Here is a 27914-nt window from a genome sequence, read left to right as displayed (position 1 = left end):
TGACACGGCAGTACAGGTAAAAGAACAGCAGTGACGCGTTTCGACCGCCTAAGCGATCTTACCAGTATATACCAGTATGACTAAGATCGCTTAGGCGGTCGAAACGCGTCACTGCTGTTCTTTTACCTGTACTGCCGTGTCAGAATAAATATTATCTGCAATTGAGCTTCTACTGCGCTGGACATTCTCCTTCTTCTTACATTTTATTGTCACAAAAGACAATAAGCAGATTTGCCCCAGGGGGGGGGGGGGTCGCACAGGGCTGAGTGACGAAACATGTATCTAGATGGCGCCATTGTCGTTACCGAAATCTCCTGGACCCCAGTGCAAACATGGCAGCTAGGGCTCCACCTCCCATGTGTCCTGCATAATACTGTGGCCTTCTAGGCCCCCCATACTGCTCACTCCGCCGTCCCTATAACCAAACCTAGAAATAGCCTAGAGCAGTGGTCTTCAATCTGCAGACCTCCAGATGTTGCAAAACTACAACTCCTAGCATGCCCGGACAGCCGTTGGCTGTCCGGGCATGCTGGGAGTTGTAGTTTTGCAACGTCTGGAGGTCCGCAGGTTGGAGACCACTGGCCTAGAGATTACATCCTATTGTTATATTCTCAGACAGTGGATGCAATAGAATCCGATGTCCTCGCAGCACCCGCCGCGCCCGCCAGGACTGGGAACCAGCGCCATTTGTCATCCAAACAATATTCTAGTTACCGAATGCCCAGAGTAAATATTTGCGCTGTCGGTGTAGAGGACGCGGTCATTACAGACCCTGCCTGGAATTCACTGACCACAGGACATGCTGGGCTCTGGGCCGGGCCCACCACTTCACACATCTCTGCGGAGTCCTCCCCAAACTAGAGGGTAGTGGACACGTGAGGATAGATGAATGTCCGTAGACTCCAGATGGTAATGGCTGATAACAGAGAATAACAGTTTGCATTACCAACAATATTTGGTGTTTGTTCAAATAAACAACGAACCTGGAACTTTTTGCCTGCAGACACAAGAAAGGGGCCCCATAGGGCTGTCGGGTCAACAGATCGTCCAAGGGGGACAATTTTTGTGTAAATAAAGTTAAGCCCCCCCCCCCCTTCCCATGGAGGACCCACCTAAGGGCGTCTGCTCTTCTCTACGTAGAAACATGACTGTAGTCCATATATTTCTATAGACTCCCTGAACAGTGTCACCTGCAGGCGAAACAAGATCCTGCACCCAAACAAAGATGGTCGTGTAGAAGAGCATAAGAATAAGTGATGGTGCCGAAGTGTAAGAAGTGTCAGGACTTGTGGCTCTTACTTTAGTTATGGAGGATCAGTGTGACCGGACGGATTTAGACGGAGCGCGCTGTGTGTGCCCCATTGTTCGGTATGTTTGGAATCTGACAGATCAGCAGCAGTTTTTAGTCTTTAGAGACGCGGGGTTGGATGTTTCCTCTCTATTTAGCGCCCGCTGGATTCTCTTCCTCCTATCAGGCCGGACAGTTATATATATGTATACACCCCCTCCATAACCTGACATAGGATACAGGGGGCTCGGTTACACCTCAGTAAATATAACTGTCCGCCATTGTCAGTTACCAGATAGATGGGCATAAGACTTTTATCTAGTTTAGTCAATAAATTCAGAGATGAGGAAACATAATAAATACATAAGGCTAAAAACTGTGCTACCATAGGCCTACAGGGTTGTCATGTGACATGTATGAGGCAGCAGGAAGGGGGGGGGGGGGGTCACATAGTACTGTCTATAGTACCAATAGAATACCACCATAAACCACCCACATACTACTGTCTATAGTACAATATAATACCACATACTACTGTTTATAGTACCAATATAATACCGCCATACACAGCCCACATACTACTGTCTATAGTACAATATAATACCGCCATACACAGCCCACATACTACTGTCTATAGTATAATATAATACCGCCATACACAGCCCACATACTACTGTCTATAGTACAATATAATACCGCCATACACAGCACACATACTACTGTCTATAGTACCAATATAAAACCGCCATACACAGCCCACATACTACTGTCTATAGTACAATATAATACCGCCATACACAGCCCACATACTACTGTCTATAGTACCAATATAATACCGCCATACACAGCCCACATACTACTGTTTATAGTACAATATAATACCACCATACACAGCCCACATACTACTGTCTATAGTACAATATAATACCCCCATCCACAGCCCACATACTACTGTCTATAGTACAATATAATGCCGCCATACACAGCCCACATACTACTGTCTATAGTACAATATAATACCACCATACACAGCCCACATACTACTGTCTATAGTACCAATATAATACCGCCATACACAGCCCACATACAACTGTCTATAGTACAATATAATACCGCCATACACAGCCCACATACTACTGTCTATAGTAAAATATAATACCGCCATACACAACCCACATACTACTGTCTATAGTACCAATATAATACCGCCATACACAGCACACATACTACTGTCAATAGTACCAATCTAATACCGCTATACACAGCCCACATACTACTGTCTATAGTACAATATAATACTGCCATACACAGCCCACATACTACTGTTTATAGTACCAAAATAATACCACCATACACAGCCCACGAACTACTGTCTATAGTACCAATATAATACCGCTATACACAGCCCACATACTACTGTCTATAGTTCAATATAATACCTCCCTACACAGCCCACATACTACTGTTTATAGTACAATATAATACCCCCATACACAGCCCACATACTACTGTTTATAGTACCAAAATAATACCACCATACACAGCCCACGAACTACTGTCTATAGTACCAATATAATACCGCTATACACAGCCCACATACTACTGTCTATAGTTCAATATAATACCTCCCTACACAGCCCACATACTACTGTTTATAGTACAATATAATACCCCCATACACAGCCCACATACTACTGTCTATAGTACCAATATAATGCCGCCATACACAGCCCACATACTACTGTCTATAGTACAATATAATACCACCATACACAGCCCACATACTACTGTCTATAGTACAATATAATACCGCCATACACAGCCCACATACTGCTGTCTATTGTACCAATATAATACCGCCATACACAGCCCACATACTACTGTCTATAGTACAATATAATACCACCATACACAGCCCACATACTACTGTCTATTGTACCAATATAATACCACCATACACAGCCCACATACTACTGTCTATAGTACAATATAATACCGCCATACACAGCCCACATACTACTGTCTATAGTACAATATAATACCGCCATACACAGCCCACATACCACTGTCTATAGTACAATATAATACCGCCATACACAGCACACATACTAGTGTCTATAGTACAATATAATAGCGCCATACACAGCCCACATACTACTGTCTATAGTACCAATATAATACCGCCATACACAGCCTACATACTACTGTCTATAGTACCAACATAATACCATCATACACAGCCCACATACTACTGTTTATAGTACAATATAATACCGCCATACACAGCCCACATACTACTGTCTATAGTACAATATAATACCGTCATACACAGCCCACATACTACTGTCTATAGTACCAATATAATACCGCCATACACAGCCCACATACTACTGTTTATAGTACAATATAATACGTCCATACACAGCCCACATACTACTGTCTATAGTACCAATATAATACCATCATACACAGCCCACATACTACTGTTTATAGTACAATATAATACCGCCATACACAGCCCACATACTACTGTCTATAGTACAATATAATACCGTCATACACAGCCCACATACTACTGTCTATAGTACAAATAGAATACCGCTATACACAGACCACATACTACTGTCTATAGTACAAATAGAATACTGCCATACACAGCCCACATAATACTGTTTATAGTACAATATTATACCACCATACACAGCCCACATACTACTGTCTATAGTACAATATAATACCGCCATACACAGCCCACATACTACTGTCTATAGTACCAATATAATACCGTCATACACAGCACACATACTACTGTTTATAGTACAATATAATACCGCCATACACAGCCCACATACCACTGTTTATAGTACAATATAATACCGCCATACACAGCCCACCTACCACTGTTTATAGTACAATATAATACCGTCATACACAGCCCACATACTACTGTATATAGTACAATTATTATGCCGTGATACACAGCCCACATACAACTGTCTATAGTACAAATACAATACCGCCATACACAGCCCACATACTACTGTCTATAGTACAATATAATACCGCCATACACAGCACACATACTACTGTCTATAGTATAATATAATACCGCCATAAACAGCCCACATACTACTCTCTATAGTACAATATAATACCGCCATACACAGCCCACATACTACTGTCTATAGTACAATATAATACCGCCATACACAGCCCACATACTACTCTCTATAGTACCAATATAATACCACCATACACAGCCCACATACTACTATCTATAGTACAATATAATACCACCATACACAGCACACATACTACTGTCTATAGTACAATATAATACCACCATACACAGCACACATACCACTGTATATAGTACAATATAATACCACCATACACAGCCCACATACTACTGTTTATAGTACAATATAATACGTCCATACACAGCCCACATACTACTGTCTATAGTACAAATACAATACCGCCATACACAGCCCACATACTACTGTCTATAGTACAATATAATACCGCCATACACAGCACACATACTACTGTTTATAGTATAATATAATACCGCCATAAACAGCCCACATACTACTGTCTATAGTACAATATAATACCGCCATACACACCCCACAGACTACTGTCTATAGTACAATGTAATACCGCCATACACAGCCCACATACTACTCTCTATAGTACCAATGTAATACCACCATACACAGCCCACATACTACTGTATATAGTACAATATAATGCCGCCATACACAGCCCACATACTACTGTCTATAGTACAATATAATACCACCATACACAGCTCACATACTACTGTCTATAGTACAATATAATACTGCCATACACAGCACACATACTACTGTCTATAGTACAATATAATACCGCTATACACAGCACACATACTACTGTCTATAGTACAATATAATACCACCATACACAGCCCACATACTACTGTCTATAGTTCAATATATTACCACCATACACAGCCCAAATACTACTGTCTATAGTACAATATAATACCGCCATACACAGCCCACATACTACTGTCTATAGTACCAATATAATACCGCTATACTCAGCCCACATACTACTGTTTATAGTACAATATAATACCGCCATACACAGCCCACATACTACTGTCTATAGTACAAATACAATACCGCCATACACAGCCCACATACTACTGTCTATAGTACAATATAATACCGCCATACACAGCACACATACTACTGTTTATAGTATAATATAATACCGCCATAAACAGCCCACATACTACTGTCTATAGTACAATATAATACCGCCATACACAGCCCACAGACTACTGTCTATAGTACAATGTAATACCGCCATACACAGCCCACATACTACTCTCTATAGTACCAATGTAATACCACCATACACAGCCCACATACTACTGTATATAGTACAATATAATGCCGCCATACACAGCCCACATACTACTGTCTATAGTACAATATAATACCACCATACACAGCTCACATACTACTGTCTATAGTACAATATAATACCACCATACACAGCCCACATACTACTGTCTATAGTTCAATATAATACCACCATACACAGCCCACATACTACTGTCTATAGTACAATATAATACCACCATACACAGCCCAAATACTACTGTCTATAGTACAATATAATACCGCCATACACAGCCCACATACTACTGTCTATAGTACAATATAATACCGCCATACACAGCACACATACTACTGTCTATAGTACAATATAATACCACCATACACAGCCCACATACTACTGTCTATAGTACAATATAATACCATCATACACAGCCCACATACTACTGTTTATAGTACAATATAATACCGCTATACTCAGCCCACATACTACTGTTTATAGTACAATATAATACCGCCATACACAGCCCACATACTACTGTCTATAGTACAATATAATGCCCCCCATACACAGCCCACATACTACTGTCTATAGTACGATATAATACCACCATACACAGCCCACATACTACTGTCTATAGTACCAATATAATACCGCCATACACAGCACACATACTACTGTCTATAGTACCAATATAATACCGCCATACACAGCCCACATACTACTGTTTATAGTACCAAAATAATACCACCATACACAGCCCACGAACTACTGTCTATAGTACCAATATAATACCGCTATACACAGCCCACATACTACTGTCTATAGTTCAATATAATACCACCATACACAGCCCACATACTACTGTTTATAGTACAATATAATACCCCCATACACAGCCCACATACTACTGTCTATAGTACCAATATAATACCGCCATACACAGCCCACATACTACTGTCTATAGTACAATATAATACCACCATACACAGCCCACATACTACTGTCTATAGTACAATATAATACCGCCATACACAGCCCACATACTGCTGTCTATTGTACCAATATAATACCGCCATACACAGCCCACATACTACTGTCTATAGTACGATATAATACCACCATACACAGCCCACATACTACTTTCTGTAGTACCAATATAATACCGCCAAACACAGCCCACATACTACTGTCTATAGTACCAATATAATACCGTCATACACAGCCCACATACTACTGTTTATAGTACAATATAATACCGCCATACACAGCCCACATACTTCTGTCTATAGTACAATATAATACCGCCATACACAGCCCACATACTACTGTTTATAGTACAATATAAAACCGCTATACACAGCCCACATACTACTGTCTATAGTACAATATAATACCACCATACACAGCACACATACTACTGTCTATAGTACAATATAATGCCGCCATACACAGCCCAGATAATACTGTCTATAGTACAATATAATGCCGCCATACGCAGCCAACATACTACTGTTTATAGTACAATATAATACCACCATACACAGCCCACATACTACTGTCTATAGTACAATATAATGCCGCCATACACAGCCCAGATAATACTGTTTATAGTACAATATAATACCCCCCATACACAGCCCACATACTACTGTCTATAGTACAATATAATACCGCCATACATAGACCACATACTACTGTCTATAGTACAAGCCCTGCTTGTCCTCAGTGTACAGAGCCCTGCTTGTCCTCAGTGTACAGAGCCCTGCTTGTCCTCAGTGTACAGAGCCCTGCTTGTCCTCAGTGTACAGAGCCCAGCTTGTCCTCAGTGTGCAGAGCCCTGCTTGTCCTCAGTGTACAGAGCCCCGCTTGTCCTCAGGTACAGAGCCCCGCTTGTCCTCAGTGTACAGAGCCCTGCTTGTCCTCAGTGTACAGAGCCCAGCTTGTCCTCAGTGTGCAGAGCCCTGCTTGTCCTCAGTGTACAGAGCCCTGCTTGTCCTCAGTGTACAGAGCTCTGCTTGTCCTCAGTGTACAGAGCCCCGCTTGTCCTTAGCGTACAGAGCCCTTCTTGTCCTCAGTGTACAGAGCCCTTCTTGTCATCAGTGTACAGAGACCTGCTTGTCCTCAGTGTACAGAGCCCTGCTTGTCCTCAGTGTACAGAAACCTGCTTGTCCTCTGTGTACAGAGCTCTGCTTGTCTTCAGTGTACAGAGCCCTGCTTGTCCTCAGTGTACAGAGCCCTGCTTGTCCTTAGTGTACAGAACCCTTATTGTCCTCAGTGTACAGAGCCCTGCTTGTCCTTAGTGTACAGAGCCCTGATTGTCCTCAGTGTACAGAGCCCTGCTTGTCCTCAGTGTACAGAACCCTGCTTCTCCTCAGTGTACAGAGCCCTGCATGTCCTCAGTGTACAGAGCCCGGCTTGTCCTCAGTGTTCAGAGCCCGGCTTGTCCTCAGTGTACAGAGCCCGGCTTGTCCTCAGTGTACAGAGCCCTGCTTGTCCTCAGTGTACAGAGCCCTGCTTGTCCTCAGTGTACAGAGCCCTGCTTGTCCTTAGTGTACAGAGCCCTGCTTGTCCTCAGTGTACAGAACCCTGCTTGTCCTCAGTGTACAGAGCCCTGCTTGTCCTCAGTGTACAGAGCCCTGCTTGTCCTCAGTGTACAGAACCCTGCTTCTCCTCAGTGTACAGAGCCCTGCTTGTCCTTAGTGTACAGAACCCTGCTTCTCCTCAGTGTACAGAGCCCTGCTTGTCCTTAGTGTACAGAACCCTGCTTCTCCTCAGTGTACAGAGCTCTGCTTCTCCTCAGTGTACAGAGCCCTGCTTGTCCTCAGTGTACAGAGCTCTGCTTCTCCTCAGTGTACAGAGCCCTGCTTGTCCTCAGTGTACAGAACCTTGCTTGTCCTGTCCTTACTTCCTGTACTTACCCTCTGCACATAGGTTATAGCTGCAGGGACAGCATTTTTTCACCCAAAGATATACACATTTTTTTAACCAATGTTTATTACAAATACAGTTTACATATATAACAGAATGACCCAAACAAGCTGCAGCTGTCACATGACAAGATCAGCTCTGCTACATCTGTACACATAGATATATATGTTATCCACTGTTTAGTTCAACAAGTACACCTGTAGCTTTCCAGGTGTTAAAAAAAAACTACAACCCTCAGCATGTCCTGACAGCCTTGGGCTATAGTATTTTTACACAGGTTGGAGATCTCTGCTGTATCACTCGCAGACGCTGTTCCCCGTTGTAAGGCTTTCTGTATGTTCTGGTATTGGGCAGGGATTTTGGTCTTGTGGTTATTTGGGGGCATCTGGGACGCTGACCACACCTCTGCGGAGAATATAACAACATATCTGTCTGCACCTCTCGAGGCATAAAATGTCTTTATATGGGAATATTTCTTGCAGACGTTGAAACAAATCCCTTGTTGTAGTGTTGGTTGTTTCCTCCTGGAGGTGACTGACACGTTCACATCTCCTGTGGGCATTCAGGAAGTCGGCAGTGCCAGCTCCAGTGTTATTGTGGCCAGATCCAATAATCCCCCCGCACCCACACAAACCCCCAGACACCGGCATCACATGACCTACATTGCGCCATCCTTACAATCACTTTTGGCTCCCAGTTGTTCCATATGAAGGTGGTGGTTAATGTATATGCTGCATCTATAGACAACAATGGAGATTCAAAGATATCAGTTGTTGTGGGCAGCAAAATAGACTGTACGCCAACCTATATTTACATTTGTTATCAATAATTCCAAATCCACAGCCCAAATATCACAGAACATAGGAGATGTCTCAGATCTTGTACCGTACATGTACTGGTCGCCTTATCGCACCCATCAGTGGGATACTTGTAATATGACCCTAAAGCTAAGGTCCTCTTATTGTGACTATGGACAAGGATCCTATTAATGTGTACAAACCAATAGACAATGGAGGTGGCCCCTCTCCATAGGAGCCACAGTAATGTCTATGGTGAAGTGGAAAGTCCCAGCAAGGTACTACATAGATATCCTTCATCAATGGGAGACGTGTGATGATCTACGAGCTGAGGTCTGTCAGGGTACTAGATAAACATTCTTCATGTAATATAACCCTTGAGTCCTCTTTGACCATTATCTACAGATGTGTTTGTATCCTTTGTGTATTGTTTATTGACACATTGATTTTTGTTTTCCTCCCTACCGGCTGTTTGCGCTGACCTCCATATCATGACTCCACCATCATCTAACCATTCTGTTTACTTTCTCCATTTGTTCTGTCTTGTCCATGTTCTTGTTGTTTCTTCTTCATGGGGAATCTCCTGTTCCGATTATTCCTCCCCGTTCTCTTCCATGATCCTGACCTTTTCATCTAAATCTCCCAGAGTACAACAGCAAACTCCGGAATATCGGCAAAAGTATGAACACCCCTCATACACCCACGCTTCAGCGCCAGCGCTCCTTCACCTTCTCTGGTTTGTTCTGTCCGCTCTCTCCTTTCCATTACGCATGGTGTGCCAAGTCTCATAGTATGAAGGCTCCTCGCGGTGGAGGCCGCATGGACAGAGTATTATTGGAGCACTAGTTTCGGGCCCCCCACAGCTCTAGGTTCCCTGATGATGGAAAATGAAGGTAAGGCAAGAACTGTGGGGCCCGGAGCTGGCGCCTCTTATTGGTCTTGACAACATCTAACAAGAGTTGACCTGCTGAACTGGCAGGGAGTGGGCGCCATACTGTACCCGGGTGCCCACCAGGCATGATGTCCAGACTGTGTGCACAACACGCTTCAGAATAAAGCACCACATAATATGGTGGAGGAGAAGACTTGGGGTGACCTCTCTTTGCTTATTTGTAAAGGCATGGGGCGTGTGGGGTGTGAGCTGTTGCTTCTAACCATGAGGTTTATGAGCTGGCAGATGGCACGGGGCGGGACGCTTGTCTTTCATGCTTTTTCTATGATGTGGCTCTGTTTATCGGATTGTGTTGACTTCACTGCTCGAGATTGAAAGCAATGTTCTTATAATGTTATGAGAAATGTCTTGTGTAACGTCCTCAGTCATTATGGATCCAATAGACAGGTAAGATGGCGGAGCTACAATGTATGACACCTGGAAATATGATCTGGAGGCTGCACAACTGCAACTAACAAGTCCCCAGCTCCCCACTACATCTAGATGAGTGTACAATAAAGCCGATCCCAAAAGTGTCTCAGTCATGTGATAGATATCAGGTCACCTGATATATGTTAATAGAGGCTTAGGGTCCCATCTGTTATCCAGCATCAGAATAACTTCACACTCTGGAGGACTCTGCAGAGACATGCACTAGACAGATCAATGGGCATGGTGTAATACTTCAAATCGCCTGTGGGGGCGCTGCAGGAAAGTCAAACACTTTTTGTTAATCAGCCACAGATCGTAGCTAATTCTTGGAGATCTTAGCAGGAGACCAATCTATGATCAGTTTTATCAGCAGAACCAAGAGATGGTCCAAAATGATGATCCCCTTTAAGAAACTCCTGCGTGTGTTTTGCACCCCCCTGGTCATTCATTACTTAGCAGACAGACTTATTCTATTATTTTATCACTTCAGTTTTGCATTAAATTTCCTTGGTGGTATAGATACATAGTGAGAGGAGAAGACCCTACGCCATGTTGGCTTTCCGTCAAGGAGCCCATATTGATGCCACATGCTGCAGGATACGACTTTATTTCCAATGTTAGTGCATTTACAGCGCATCCTCCCGATACCGGCAGCAGCATCGGCTTGTATCCAGAACAGGGTCATCCGAGGCGAAGGGAACGATGCTGGAATTCTCATATCAGATTGTAAACTATTTTATGAGGTCATAAATATCAACCTTTCTATGTTATTGGCTGCAGTACCTTATGCGGCCTACTTTAGGGGTGGCACTGTTTATAGTCATCAGTAGAAAGCAAACATTGGTTCCTAGTGAGGTCATAGAGCTGGGGGGACACTATGTTTCCTGCTGTCCTTGCTCCAATTCTCGTCTTTTTGTAATATACTGTAGTTTACCCTTCTGGGGATTGTATTAGTTGTTGCTCAGCTTTCAAATACCAGTGATGTAGAAGGAGCTCTAGTAAATATCAAGATGGACCCAGTACTGGATTTCGATGGTAGTTGTTCTCCCATCAGGTCCTTTCATTTACCCTCGAGCTGGTTCCTCTGTTTCCATTTGGTAACAATGCAGTTGGTCCCTGTGGAGAGTCCTGGACAGGTTCTTACACCCACAGTCTTGAATCAGGAGAATGAGTATTACAGAATTTACCCATGAAAACAATCCCCAAGGTCTAAGCCCCACCTCCCTTAATTGTTACCGGCTTCATGTGGAGCCTTCCTACTCTGTATTCATGGCTGGAGCCCCCCTCCCTGGTCTATTTATGGGTGGAGCCTCACAGCCATCTTCATTGGTGTTGCTTCCTTACCTTGTATTCATGGCTGGAGCCCCCCTCCCTGGTCTGTTCATGGGTGGAGCCCCCCTCTTCTGTTCATGGGTGGAGCCCACCTCATCTGTTTATGGGTGGAGCCCAGCTGATCTGTTCAGTGGTGAAGCCCCGCTGGTCTGTTCATGGGTGGAGCCCCCCCTCATCTGTTTATGGGTGGAGCCCCGCTGGTCTGTTCATGGATGGAGCCCCCCCTCATCTGTTTATGGGTGAAGCCCCACTGGTCTGTTCATGGGTGGAGCCTCACAGCCATCTTCATTGGTGTAGCTTCCTACCTTGTATTCATGGCTGGAGCCTCCCTGGCCTGCTAAAGGGTGGAGCCTCTCTTTGCTTGATCATGGGTGGAGCCTCTCTTTGCTTGCTCATGGGTGGAGCCTCTCCCCATGTTCTCTGCATTGGTGGAGCCTCCCAACTTTGTATTTGCCCAATAGTAAAGAAAATGAAAGCAATCAGGGTGGGGCCCCCTTTCCCCATAGCAGTCCCACTGTCTGCCTCTAGGGTAGGTATGACCTTGCCAGTGTCACACGTAACATGTTGTGTGTACCGTAGATTATAATGTGATAATGTTCCTGTAGGAGCTGCACACTCTCCTCCTCATGTACGAGGCTCCATTTCACCCTTGGCTGGAGAACAATGCATCTTCTTTTGATCTCAGAGGATTTGCCCTCAGCTTTGCAGAGTCGTGTTCAGACACTGGAGTGTTGGTGGGGTTGGACCAGTCAGGACTTGTAGATGAATAAAACGCTCCCGGCCTCCGCCCCCATGAAGACACCAGATACAGGGCATCGTAGGTGCCAAAAATGCCCATTGTCCTCCATATCTCACTCCATCCGGGACGTCACCCGCTGAGGCCTCAGTCTGCGGCATCACTCACCCTGATCTTCATGGTTCATATAGTAAAGACTGACCCCAATACAGACCGAGCATAACGCCTCTGTGCAGGGAGACAACCCCTATGGGATCTGTAAGACATGATGGGGGTGATGATCAGAAGTGGTCGGTGATCTGAGCTCAGACTCTACAGTCCTAAACCTTACATTAGACCGGTGCTTCCCAACCAGGGTTCCTCCAGCTGTTGCAAAACTACAACTTCCAGCATGCCCAGACAGTCATAGGCCTGTCTGTCTCCTCTAGAGGATCCACGCTTTCCCTGAATGGTAAATCAAGGCTTTCCTCTCATCTCATCCCAGTGCAGTAGTCTTCAAACTGTGCCCATCCAGCTGTTGCAAAACTACAACTTCCAGCATGCCCAGAGGGCCAAAGGCCATATGGGCATGCTGGGAGTTGAAGTTTTGCAACAGCTGGGGGAACCCTGGTTGGGAAACCCTGTATTAGTTAATTGCAAATAAAACAATTCCCTTAACATTGGAATCTCCCCCTTCATCATTCAGAATATTTTGTCTTCTCATTATTTATGGATTTCTTCATTCTTTCCCTGAAGATCACCTTGACTGAGGCCTAATGGCTTTGTTCCAGTGTATCAGTACAGATACTGTGCGCAGCGCCATTCTCTCTCCTGTCCTGAACTCCAGGATGTATCTATTCACTGACAGCAATAACCAGTAAGGACGTCACAGCTCAATCTGAGAGGCCTCCATCAGGTTTGGGCTGCGGAGGGTTAACAGCTGTAATAACTCTGCTGGCTGACATTCTGCTGCCTCCATCTTCTTATCTTGCACATCTCCCGTTCCCATTTCCGTGCCAGCACCCCCTCCCCCGGGCGACATTACAGGACACCCCCGGAGCAAACGCCACATTCTATTCTATTCATTCCCTGGAAATGCCACATTATTATTCATCAGATCGGCCCCCCGCAGCCCCGTCACCAGCCCTCCGTATGATATTAGATTGTTATCTCTCTGCCCCGGACATAAAAGAAATAAAATTAGGAGGGAATATGGTGGAGCTGGGATCGGTTACCATATCCACTAGGAGCGACCCCAAAACCTGGCTGGTTCTAATAACCGGAACACATACTGCTGAAATACTCTGTGCTGCTGTTCATAAAAACCCATCTTGGAGTTAACATTGTCGGGTCTCTTGCTCCATGCACAGGGCTGCTATGGTCAGATGTCCTGTGACCCAGATTTATGCCCCATAAGGAGACAGTCGGGCATGATGTTACACGCAGGGTCCCGGGCCCCTTAGATGACGGGGTCCCCTGACCTCACCCTGGTGTTGGAGCAATTACGTTCTTATTTTATGGCAGCGAACATCATTATGTCTGGCGTCTCCGATATCTCCGGTCTGGGTTCCAGCCAGTGCTGCCTAAAAATGCCCCTGTGAAGGAGCGCCCCCATATAAACTCTCTTGTGAAGGAGCGCCCCCATATAAACTCTCTTGTGAAGGAGCGCCCCCATATAAACTCTCTTGTGAAGGAGCGCCCCCATATAAACTCTCTTGTGAAGGAGCGCCCCCATATAAACACCCTTGTGAAGGAGCGCCCCCATATAAATGCTCTTGTGAAGGAGCGCCCCCATATAAACGCTCTTGTGAAGGAGCGCCCCCGTATAAACGCTCTTGTGAAGGAGCGCCCCCATATAAACGCTCTTGTGAAGGAGCGCCCCCATATAAACTCTCTTGTGAAGGAGCGCCCCCATATAAACTCTCTTGTGAAGGAGCGCCCCCATATAAACGCCCTTGTGAAGGAGCGCCCCCATATAAATGCTCTTGTGAAGGAGCGCCCCCATATAAACGCTCTTGTGAAGGAGCGCCCCCGTATAAATGCTCTTGTGAAGGAGCGCCCCCGTATAAAGGCCCTTGTGAAGGAGCGCCCCCATATAAACACTCTTGTGAAGGAGCGCCCCCATATAAACACCCTTGAGAAGGAGCACCCCCATATAAACGCTCTTGTGAAGGAGTGCCCCCATATAAATGCTCTTGTGAAGGAGCGCCCCCGTATAAACGCCCTTGTGAAAGAGCGCCCCCGTATAAACGCCCTTGTGAAGAAGCGCCCCCATATAAACGCTCTTGTGAAGGAGTGCCCCCATATAAACGCTCCTGTGAAGGAGCGCCCCCGTATAAACACTCTTGTGAAGGAGCGCCCCGTATAAACACTCTTGTGAAGGAGCGCCCCCATATAAACGCTCTTGTGAAGGAGCGCCCCCGTATTAACGCCCTTGTGAAGGAGCGCCCCCATATAAACGCCCTTGTGAAGGAGCGCCCCCGTATTAACGCCCTTGTGAAGGAGCGCCCCGTATAAACGCCCTTGTGAAGGAGCGCCCCCATATAAACGCTCTTGTGAAGGAGCGCCCCCATATAAACTCTTTTGTGAAGGAGCGCCCCCATATAAACGCCCTTGTGAAGGAGTGCCCCCATATAAACGCCCTTGTGAAGGAGCGCCCCCATATAAAGTCTCTTGTGAAGGAGCGCCCCCGTATAAACGCCCTTGTGAAGGAGCGCCCCCATATAAAGTCTCTTGTGAAGGAGTGCCCCCGTATCAACGCCATTGTGAAGGAGCGCCCCATATAAACGCTCTTGTGAAGGAGTGCCCCTATATAAATGCTCTTGTGAAGGAGCGCCCCCGTATAAACACTCTTGTGAAGGAGCGCCCCCGTATAAACGCCCTTGTGAAAGAGCGCCCCCATATAAACGCTCTTGTGAAGGAGCGCCCCCGTATTAACGCCCTTGTGAAGAAGCGCCCCCATATAAACGCTCTTGTGAAGAAGCGCCCCCATATAAATGCCCTTGTGAAGGAGCGCTTCTGTATAAACGCCCTTGTGAAGGAGCGCCCCCATATAAACGCTCTTGTGAAGGAGCGCCCCCGTATAAACGCTCTTGTGAAGGAGCGCCCCCATATAAATGCTCTTGTGAAGGAGCGCCCCCGTATTAACGCCCTTGTGAAGGAGCGCCCCCCGTATAAACGCCCTTGTGAAGGAGTGCCCCCCGTATAAACTCTTGTGAAGGAGTGCCCCCATATAAACTCTCTTGTGAAGGAGTGCCCCCATATAAACTCTCTTGTGAAGGAGTGCCCCCATATAAATGCTCTTGTGAAGGAGCGCCCCCGTATAAATGCTCTTGTGAAGGAGCGCCCCCGTATAAACGCTCTTGTGAAGGAGCGCCCCCGTATAAATGCTCTTGTGAAGGAGCGCCCCCGTATAAATGCTCTTGTGAAGGAGCGCCCCCGTATAAACGCCCTTGTGAAGGAGCGCCCCCATATAAATGCTCTTGTGAAGGAGCACCACCATATAAATGCCTTTGTGAAGGAGCGCCCCCATATAAATGCTCTTGTGAAGGAGCGCCCCCATATAAATGCCTTTGTGAAGCAGCGCCCCCATATAAACGCCCTTGTGAAGGAGCGCCCCCTTATAAATGCTCTTGTGAAGGAGAGCCCCCATATAAACACTTGTGATGGAGCGCCCCCATATAAACACTCTTGTGAAGGAGCGCCCCCGTATTAACGCCCTTGTGAAGGAGCGCCCCCGTATAAACGCCCTTGTGAAAGTTCGCCCCCGTATAAACGCCCTTGTGAAGAAGCGCCCCCATATAAACGCTCTTGTGAAGAAGCGCCCCCGTATAAACGCCCTTGTGAAGGAGTGCCCCCATATAAACGCCCTTGTGAAGGAGCGCCCCCATATAAACGCTCTTGTGAAGAAGCGCCCCCATATAAATGCCCTTGTGAAGGAGCGCCCCCATATAAACGCCCTTGTGAAGGAGCGCCCCCATATAAACGCTCTTGTGAAGGAGCGCCCCCATATAAACGCTCTTGTGAAGGAGCGCCCCCATATAAACGCTCTTGTGAAGGAGCGCCCCCATATAAACGCTCTTGTGAAGGAGCGCCCCCATATAAACGCTCTTGTGAAGGAGCGCCCCCATATAAACGCTCTTGTGAAGGAGCGCCCCCATATAAACGCTCTTGTGAAGGAGCGCCCCCATATAAACACCCTTGAGAAGGAGCACCCCCATATAAACGCTCTTGTGAAGGAGCGCCCCCATATAAACGCTCTTGTGAAGGAGCGCCCAAATATAAACGCTCTTGTGAAGGAGCGCCCCCATATAAACGCCCTTGTGAAGGAGCGCCCCCGTATAAACGCTCTTGTGAAGGAGCGCCCCCATATAAATGCCCTTGTGAAGGAGCGCCCCCATATAAACGCCCTTGTGAAGGAGCGCCCCCATATAAACGCTCTTGTGAAGGAGCGCCCAAATATAAACGCTCTTGTGAAGGAGCGCCCCCATATAAACGCCCTTGTGAAGGAGCGCCCCCGTATAAACGCTCTTGTGAAGGAGCGCCCCCATATAAATGCCCTTGTGAAGGAGCGCCCCCATATAAATGCCCTTGTGAAGGAGCGCCCCCATATAAACGCTCTTGTGAAGGAGCGCCCCCATATAAACGCTCTTGTGAAGGAGCGCCCCCATATAAACACCCTTGAGAAGGAGCGCCCCCATAAAAATGCTCTTGTGAAGGAGCACCCCCATATAAACGCTCTTGTGAAGGAGCGCCCCCATATAAACGCTCTTGTGAAGGAGCGCCCCTATATAAATGCCCTTGTGAAGGAGCGCCCCCGTATAAACGCTCTTGTGAAGGAGCGCCCCCATATAAATGCCCTTGTGAAGGAGCGCCCCCGTATAAACGCTCTTGTGAAGGAGCGCCCCCATATAAACGCTCTTGTGAAGGAGCGCCCCCATATAAACGCTCTTGTGAAGGAGCACCCCCATATAAACACCCTTGTGAAGGAGCGCCCCCGTATAAACACCCTTGTGAAGGAGCGCCCCCGTATAAACGCCCTTGTGAAGGAGCACCCCCGTATAAACACCCTTGTGAAGGAGCGCCCCCGTATAAACACCCTTGTGAAGGAGCGCCCCCGTATAAACGCTCTTGTGAAGGAGCACCCCCATATAAACGCCCTTGTGAAGGAGCGCCCCCGTATAAACACCCTTGTGAAGGAGCGCCCCCATATAAACACCCTTGTGAAGGAGCGCCCCCGTATAAACACCCTTGTGAAGGAGCGCCCCCGTATAAACGCCCTTGTGAAGGAGCGCCCCCGTATAAACACCCTTGTGAAGGAGCGCCCCCATATAAACGCCCTTGTGAAGGAGCGCCCCCGTATAAACACCCTTGTGAAGGAGCGCCCCCATATAAACACCCTTGTGAAGGAGCGCCCCCGTATAAACACCCTTGTGAAGGAGCGCCCCCGTATAAACGCCCTTGTGAAGGAGCGCCCCCGTATAAACGCTCTTGTGAAGGAGCGCCCCCATATAAACGCCCTTGTGAAGGAGCGCCCCCGTATAAACGCTCTTGTGAAGGAGCGCCCCCATATAAATGCCCTTGTGAAGGAGCGCCCCCATATAAATGCCCTTGTGAAGGAGCGCCCCCATATAAACGCTCTTGTGAAGGAGCGCCCCCATATAAACGCTCTTGTGAAGGAGCGCCCCCATATAAACACCCTTGAGAAGGAGCGCCCCCATAAAAATGCTCTTGTGAAGGAGCACCCCCATATAAACGCTCTTGTGAAGGAGCGCCCCCATATAAACGCTCTTGTGAAGGAGCGCCCCTATATAAATGCCCTTGTGAAGGAGCGCCCCCGTATAAACGCTCTTGTGAAGGAGCGCCCCCATATAAATGCCCTTGTGAAGGAGCGCCCCCGTATAAACGCTCTTGTGAAGGAGCGCCCCCATATAAATGCCCTTGTGAAGGAGCGCCCCCGTATAAACGCTCTTGTGAAGGAGCGCCCCCATATAAACGCTCTTGTGAAGGAGCGCCCCCATATAAACGCTCTTGTGAAGGAGCGCCCCCATATAAACTCTCTTGTGAAGGAGCGCCCCCATATAAACACCCTTGTGAAGGAGCGCCCCCGTATAAACACCCTTGTGAAGGAGCGCCCCCGTATAAACGCCCTTGTGAAGGAGCACCCCCGTATAAACACCCTTGTGAAGGAGCGCCCCCGTATAAACACCCTTGTGAAGGAGCGCCCCCATATAAACGCTCTTGTGAAGGAGCACCCCCATATAAACGCCCTTGTGAAGGAGCGCCCCCGTATAAACACCCTTGTGAAGGAGCGCCCCCATATAAACACCCTTGTGAAGGAGCGCCCCCGTATAAACACCCTTGTGAAGGAGCGCCCCCGTATAAACGCCCTTGTGAAGGAGCGCCCCCGTATAAACACCCTTGTGAAGGAGCGCCCCCATATAAACGCCCTTGTGAAGGAGCGCCCCCGTATAAACACCCTTGTGAAGGAGCGCCCCCATATAAACACCCTTGTGAAGGAGCGCCCCCGTATAAACACCCTTGTGAAGGAGCGCCCCCGTATAAACGCCCTTGTGAAGGAGCGCCCCCATATAAATGCTCTTGTGAAGGAGCGCCCCCATATAAACGCCCTTGTGAAGGAGCGCCCCCATATAAACGCCCTTGTGAAGGAGCGCCCCCATATAAACGCCCCAGTGGCCAGATGTCAGGAGCTTGGGATCCCCTTTGCTGATTCATTCTTATTAGTTTTTATTATGTTTTGCTAGGAATCCGCCACGGAACATTTTTTAGTAAACCACTCGGCGTTCCCTTTGTGCGCAGAGACGACAACACTGATTTCTTTGTGCGTCTATTTGATTTTATTGGGAAGGAATGCGGCCCCTCCCCGGGGTGGTCTCCTCTGAGGCCGAGGTGATGGTGGGTGCACAGAAATTTCCTGGTGTGAACAGCGTCCTGACGAGATAGATCAGCTGATCCAACAAGGATGTGGCTGCCGGATGTCTGGGGGGGGGAGCAATGAGTCCATGTGCCATGTCCTCCAGAGCGAGATGTAATGGGGGGCTGGACTATGGGGACCCCTCTGTTATCTTTATATCCCCTTATGTGAGGTGAAGGTGTCGCTCATCATTGTCACATGGCTGAACAGCTGGGTGACCACAAACAACATGGCCGCCATGACAGCTCCTATACAGCAGTATTCCCCAACCTCATATCCTGATAGTGTTTGGCATCTTCTATGTGCAGCCCTCAGCTGTTTGGGCATGATGGGACTTGTAGTGATGCCACATATTGAGGAACCTGCTTTATCGCTGGGATTTGCACAGAGTTGGGGATTTTTTTGCATGTAGAGAACAAGTGCAGAACGTGATGTCTATGGGGGGCCAGAGCTGAGCCCCCGGGGGGTTTGGGCCCCTTGTGACTCTGTTGTGTTTTTCAGGTGTACAGACCCGTGACAAGACTCCGGATGAGATCGTATGTGTGACCCGCAGGAGGACGACCAGTGAGGGGCAGTATGACGACAATGCCACCGACCACATCACCCCCTCCAGCCCCACCAAAGTGCGCTCCCCCGTACGATGCGTCTCACCAGAAGTCTTCAACACCATTGCGGCCAATCCAGGGGGGAGACCGAAGGAGGTAAAGGCTGCAAAAACAACCATTGTCTTATCTGTTCCTCGGAAAGCTGGGTTACAGCCAATATGGCCGCCAGCTCGCTCACTCTTGACCGTCTCTCCGGTCACAGGCTCCAGCTCCACTTTCACTTGACAATTTGCTATTTGTTGCCTAGGAAAGCTGAGTGATGACTCCTGTGGACACTGGTAGGTGGCCATATTGGTTTATCACCCCGTTTTCTGGAAAATGGATCAAACTAAACTATTTGACAGAAAATACTTGCGAATATTTCTGGGGGATTCTGGGGATTAACGTCTGGAGATAAATGTTATAGAATATAGAATCTGCGGCGGACGGTTCCGAGATGATTTTCAGCCATTCTGACTCCATTTTGCTCCATTTTCAGCAACATCTGCACAGCTATAAGGAGGCCTTCGAAGAGATGGAGGTCCCGCCCACCGCCACCAGCCCGACAGGCACAGGTAGGAGCGCAGCGCCGGGCACAGACCCTCCCCCTCCCATCTGGTTCTGTCATCCATACATTAGGGAAATTTATGAAACTTCCTGATACTTTTCGCCATTTGTTGCGTTTTTGTTTGGTTTTGAGGCAAAGAGAAGATATTTCCCTGGAAAAACCTAAATACCCAACAAAATGATATGATACATGGAATTTAAAAGGAAATCTGGCATTTTGGGTGCAAAAATAATCACTTCATATCTGCTGGAAAGAGACATTTTGGGGCAGAAAAGTTTAAATGGCCCAAATCAATGATACTGTGCCCAAAAATCACACAGCCGGGAACAGCGGGAAACACGGCACCGGACTTATGACCCCACTGTGTTGTGCAGGGCTGGAGGGGGTGTTGGATTTTTTTGTCATGCCCCACCCCCTCAGTGTCCGTTCCGGTTGGAGGGCTCCTTTAATCTGATTTCTCCTTTCCAGTCATTTTCTCTCTCGGACGATTCTCCAATTATTGTTTCATTTCCTCCTGATCGCTGTTCCCGTAACATGGGCCAAGAATCTGCTCCTGATTGTAAAGCGATGGCTCAGCCATTTGTATCCAACTTGGTCACAGGGTATCCACAATGTATCCACATGGCAGTGTAACGCATCTCTCTAGGGGTAGCCAAATGGTAACGAAATCCTGCTGAGGCAGCTGTTTATAGATGTAGCAGAGCCAGAAGTGCCGAATAGAAACAAGTGTAGTCTGTAGACCCCCATACAACACATAGTGCCCTACACGGCAGTCTGTAGACCCCCATACAACACATAGTACCCTACACGGCAGTCTGTAGACCCCACACAACACATAGTACCCTACACGGCAGTCTGTAGACCCCCATACAACACATAGTGCCCTACACGGCAGTCTGTAGACCCCCATACAACACATAGTACCCTACACGGCAGTCTGTAGACCCCCATACAACACATAGTGCCCTACACGGCAGTCTGTAGACCCCCATACAACACATAGTGCCCTACACGGCAGTCTGTAGACCCCCATACAACACATAGTGCCCTACACGGCAGTCTGTAGACCCCCATACAACACATAGTACCCTACACGGCAGTCTGTAGACCTCCACACAACACATAGTACCCTACACGGCAGTCTGTAGACCCCCACACAACACATAGTGTCCTACACGGCAGTCTGTAGACCCCCATACAACACATAGTGTCCTACACGGCAGTCTGTAGACCCCACACAACACATAGTGTCCTACACGGCAGTCTGTAGACCCCCATACAACACATAGTGCCCTACACGGCAGTCTGTAGACCCCACACAACACATAGTGCCCTACACGGCAGTCTGTAGACCCCATACAACACATAGTGCCCAACACAGCAGTCTGTAGACCTCCACACAACACATAGTACCCTACGCGGCAGTCTGTAGACCCCATACAACACATAGTGCCCTACACAGCAGTCTGTAGACCCCATACAACACATAGTGCCCTACACGGCAGTCTGTAGACCCCCATACAACACATAGTACCCTACACGGCAGTCTGTAGACCCCACACAACACATAGTACCCTACACGGCAGTCTGTAGACCCCCACACAACACATAGTGTCCTACACGGCAGTCTGTAGACCCCCATACAACACATAGTGTCCTACACGGCAGTCTGTAGACCCCACACAACACATAGTGTCCTACACGGCAGTCTGTAGACCCCCATACAACACATAGTGCCCTACACGGCAGTCTGTAGACCCCACACAACACATAGTGCCCTACACGGCAGTCTGTAGACCCCCATACAACACATAGTGTCCTACACGGCAGTCTGTAGACCCCCATACAACACATAGTGTCCTACACGGCAGTCTGTAGACCCCATACAACACATAGTGTCCTACACGGCAGTCTGTAGACCCCCATACAACACATAGTGTCCTACACGGCAGTCTGTAGACCCCATACAACACATAGTGCCCTACACGGCAGTCTGTAGACCCCATACAACACATAGTGTCCTACACAGCAGTCTGTAGACCCCCATACAACACAGTGTCCTACACAGCAGTCTGTAGACCCCCATACAACACAGTGCCCTACACGGCAGTCTGTAGACCCCCATACAACACATAGTGTCCTACACGGCAGTCTGTAGACCCCCATACAACACATAGTGTCCTACACGGCAGTCTGTAGACCCCACACAACACAGTGTCCTACACGGCAGTCTGTAGACCCCACACAACACATAGTGTCCTACACGGCAGTCTGTAGACCCCCATACAACACATAGTGCCCTACACGGCAGTCTGTAGACCCCACACAACACATAGTGCCCTACACGGCAGTCTGTAGACCCCCATACAACACATAGTGTCCTACACGGCAGTCTGTAGACCCCACACAACACAGTGTCCTACACGGCAGTCTGTAGACCCCACACAACACATAGTGTCCTACACGGCAGTCTGTAGACCCCCATACAACACATAGTGCCCTACACGGCAGTCTGTAGACCCCACACAACACATAGTGCCCTACACGGCAGTCTGTAGACCCCCATACAACACATAGTGTCCTACACGGCAGTCTGTAGACCCCCATACAACACATAGTGTCCTACACGGCAGTCTGTAGACCCCCATACAACACATAGTGTCCTACACGGCAGTCTGTAGACCCCATACAACACATAGTGCCCTACACGGCAGTCTGTAGACCCCATACAACACATAGTGTCCTACACAGCAGTCTGTAGACCCCATACAACACATAGTGCCCAACACGGCAGTCTGTAGACCCCATACAACACATAGTGCCCAACACAGCAGTCTGTAGACCTCCACACAACACATAGTACCCTACACAGCAGTCTGTAGACCCCCATACAACACAGTGTCCTACACGGCAGTCTGTAGACCCCATACAACACATAGTGTCCTACACGGCAGTCTGTAGACCCCCATACAACACATAGTGCCCTACACAGCAGTCTGTAGACCCCCATACAACACATAGTGCCCTACACGGCAGTCTGTAGACCCCCATACAACACATAGTGCCCTACACAGCAGTCTGTAGACCCCCATACAACACATAGTACCCTACACGGCAGTCTGTAGACCTCCACACAACACATAGTACCCTACACGGCAGTCTGTAGACCCCCATACAACACAGTGTCCTACACAGCAGTCTGTAGACCCCCATACAACACATAGTGCCCTACACGGCAGTCTGTAGACCCCACACAACACATAGTGCCCTACACAGCAGTCTGTAGACCCCCATACAACACATAGTGTCCTACACAGCAGTCTGTAGACCCCCATACAACACAGTGTCCTACACAGCAGTCTGTAGACCCCCATACAACACATAGTGCCCTACACGGCAGTCTGTAGACCCCCATACAACACATAGTACTCTACACGGCAGTCTGTAGACCCCATACAACACATAGTGTCCTACACAGCAGTCTGTAGACCCCCATACAACACATAGTACCCTACACGGCAGTCTGTAGACCTCCACACAACACATAGTACCCTACACGGCAGTCTGTAGACCCCCATACAACACAGTGTCCTACACAGCAGTCTGTAGACCCCCATACAACACATAGTGCCCTACACGGCAGTCTGTAGACCCCACACAACACATAGTGCCCTACACAGCAGTCTGTAGACCCCCATACAACACATAGTGTCCTACACAGCAGTCTGTAGACCCCCATACAACACAGTGTCCTACACAGCAGTCTGTAGACCCCCATACAACACATAGTGCCCTACACGGCAGTCTGTAGACCCCCATACAACACATAGTACTCTACACGGCAGTCTGTAGACCCCCATACAACACATAGTGTCCTACACGGCAGTCTGTAGACCCCATACAACACAGTGTCCTACACAGCAGTCTGTAGACCCCCATACAACAGTGTCCTACACAGCAGTCTGTAGACCCCCATACAACACATAGTGCCCTACACGGCAGTCTGTAGACCCCCATACAACACATAGTGCCCTACACGGCAGTCTGTAGACCCCATACAACACATAGTGTCCTACACGGCAGTCTGTAGACCCCACACAACACAGTGTCCTACACGGCAGTCTGTAGACCCCATACAACACATAGTGCCCTACACGGCAGTCTGTAGACCCCATACAACACATAGTGCCCAACACAGCAGTCTGTAGACCTCCACACAACACATAGTACCCTACACAGCAGTCTGTAGACCCCCATACAACACAGTGTCCTACACGGCAGACTGTAGACCCCATACAACACATAGTGTCCTACACGGCAGTCTGTAGACCCCCATACAACACATAGTGCCCTACACAGCAGTCTGTAGACCCCCATACAACACATAGTGCCCTACACGGCAGTCTGTAGACCCCCATACAACACATAGTGCCCTACACAGCAGTCTGTAGACCCCCATACAACACATAGTACCCTACACGGCAGTCTGTAGACCTCCACACAACACATAGTACCCTACACGGCAGTCTGTAGACCCCCATACAACACAGTGTCCTACACAGCAGTCTGTAGACCCCCATACAACACATAGTGCCCTACACGGCAGTCTGTAGACCCCACACAACACATAGTGCCCTACACAGCAGTCTGTAGACCCCCATACAACACATAGTGTCCTACACAGCAGTCTGTAGACCCCCATACAACACAGTGTCCTACACAGCAGTCTGTAGACCCCCATACAACACATAGTGCCCTACACGGCAGTCTGTAGACCCCCATACAACACATAGTACTCTACACGGCAGTCTGTAGACCCCATACAACACAGTGTCCTACACAGCAGTCTGTAGACCCCATACAACACATAGTGCCCTACACGGCAGTCTGTAGACCCCCATACAACACATAGTGTCCTACACGGCAGTCTGTAGACCCCCATACAACACATAGTGCCCTACACGGCAGTCTGTAGACCCCCATACAACACATAGTGTCCTACACGGCAGTCTGTAGACCCCCATACAACACATAGTACCCTACACGGCAGTCTGTAGACCCCCATACAACACATAGTACCCTACACGGCAGTCTGTAGACCCCATACAACACATAGTGTCCTACACGGCAGTCTGTTGACCCCATACAACACACAGTGTCCTACACGGCAGTCTGTAGACCCCATACAACACATAGTGTCCTACACGGCAGTCTGTAGACCCCATACAACACATAGTGTCCTACACAGCAGTCTGTAGACCCCATACAACACATAGTGCCCTACACGGCAGTCTGTAGACCCCCATACAACACATAGTACCCTACACAGCAGTCTGTAGACCCCATACAACACATAGTGTCCTACACGGCAGTCTGTAGACCCCCATACAACACATAGTACCCTACACAGCAGTCTGTAGACCCCCATACAACACATAGTACCCTACACAGCAGTCTGTAGACCCCATACAACACAGTGTCCTGCATATGGGAGTGAAGGGTCAGACATATTGTATTTAACCCACCTGATGCTCTTGTTCTCCGCAGAGATAAGCTGTGTCTAGCAGCGGCTTTCTTCCCTCTTCTCAATCAAAACACATGCACACTTTACTAAAGTGAGCATGCACATGTATGGGGGGGGTGGATTACAGGCAGCCAGATCTCTTCTTCCCAGCATGCCGCTTCATAGAGCGGGAGAGAAGTTGCCGCTGCACCCCCCTCCTTCATTTACCTCCGGATCATAACAGTTTACACATAAGAACAGGCGGATGATATCGTTCACTAATAACGTATCACACTCACTGCTGGTTTATGCAACAATGTAACAACTGATTTACTTTAAAGTGACAATAATTGGTAAATGTTGTGTTATCAGCCTCTGCGGAGACTTATATAGATAGTGCTGCCCTACGGTCCCAGAGAGGGAACCAAACACCGTCCATAATGGTCTCATCTACTGATCCATCACATGGTAGAACTAGAGCCTGACCAGCAGGGGGCACCCTGAGCAGTGAAGTGAAAGACCCCGATCATATTACCCCTTCACTCTTCCCATCTGAAATAAAAATATATAACACAGTAAACCTCCCTAAGCAGCAAAGGAGTTTTTATATCTTTTGACCCTTCTGTTAAATAAAACCCATAATGTAGCCATAAATGTGAGTGTAACATAGAGGAGAGCGCTGTACACGCGAGAGGGTGGGCGCGTTCTCTCCGTGTTCTCTGACTGGAAACATTCCTGAGGCTGAAGAACAGAGTCATTGTGTCAGGAACAGAGCAGAATGTCTGGAGCGGCTCCTTCTTCCATGTTACATCCTCGGAATAACTTTCCCTTCTCTTCTCCACAATTGGCCTATTAAGGGCAGCGCAGCGATGGCGAAGCATATACAACAAGTGCTCTATATATAACCACCCGTGCAGATCCATGTAGCAGAGCTGAGTGTGTGGCACATCACATAATAACTTGGCACTACGGTATTGATAGTTGTGGTGTAATGCTTTATGGTGGAGGAAGGTGACAACCACTGCAGCCATCTTGTTATAGCGCCCCTAGAGGTTGTGTCCTGTAACCCTCTTTGTATAGGAGGACAGACATAGGTGTGACTCCCTTCTGATCCTCGCCATATTGGTTTTAGAACCTAGTGGCCTCACAGCAGTGTCTGATCTCAGGGGGGATGATCTCTGGGACACATATACATCTTTATATATTTTATACAGTTTTCATTCTCTTCACTAATCCTGTGTTTCTCCCCCTAGTGGCTCGTTCTCCTCCAGGATTGGCCAAAACTCCTCTTTCAGCTCTGGGGTTAAAGCCGCACAACCCAGGGGACATCCTGCTGCAGCAGTCGGGAGGTGAGTGGTGACAAAGGCCGCGTACACCGTAAAGGATGGGGCAGTAATGATGCCTCTGTATGATATATATATATATATATATATACACACACACCATGGTGCTTCAGGGCTGAACTCTCCCAGTATACTCCATGTCTCCACAGAGATTCCCCTGG

General features: G+C 47.9%; 1 protein-coding gene across 3 annotated transcripts in view; it reads left to right on the top strand.

The window, feature by feature from the left end:
• TNS1 (tensin 1) overlaps positions 1–27914 on the top strand; it is a gene marked incomplete at its 5' end in the record, with an annotated part of 189221 nt that overhangs the window by 98547 nt on the left and 62760 nt on the right. For all 3 annotated transcript variants that reach the window (XM_056552937.1, XM_056552936.1, XM_056552938.1), the window contains 3 exon segments: positions 20257–20456; positions 20839–20914; positions 27664–27759. In XM_056552937.1, the coding sequence (XP_056408912.1) occupies positions 20257–20456; positions 20839–20914; positions 27664–27759 (372 nt within the window).

Source organism: Hyla sarda, unplaced genomic scaffold, assembly GCF_029499605.1.
Source record: "Hyla sarda isolate aHylSar1 unplaced genomic scaffold, aHylSar1.hap1 scaffold_213, whole genome shotgun sequence".
NCBI lineage: Eukaryota > Metazoa > Chordata > Amphibia > Anura > Hylidae > Hyla > Hyla sarda.
The sequence above is the reverse complement of the archived record's forward strand: the minus strand, read 5'-3'. Positions and strand labels throughout refer to the sequence as shown.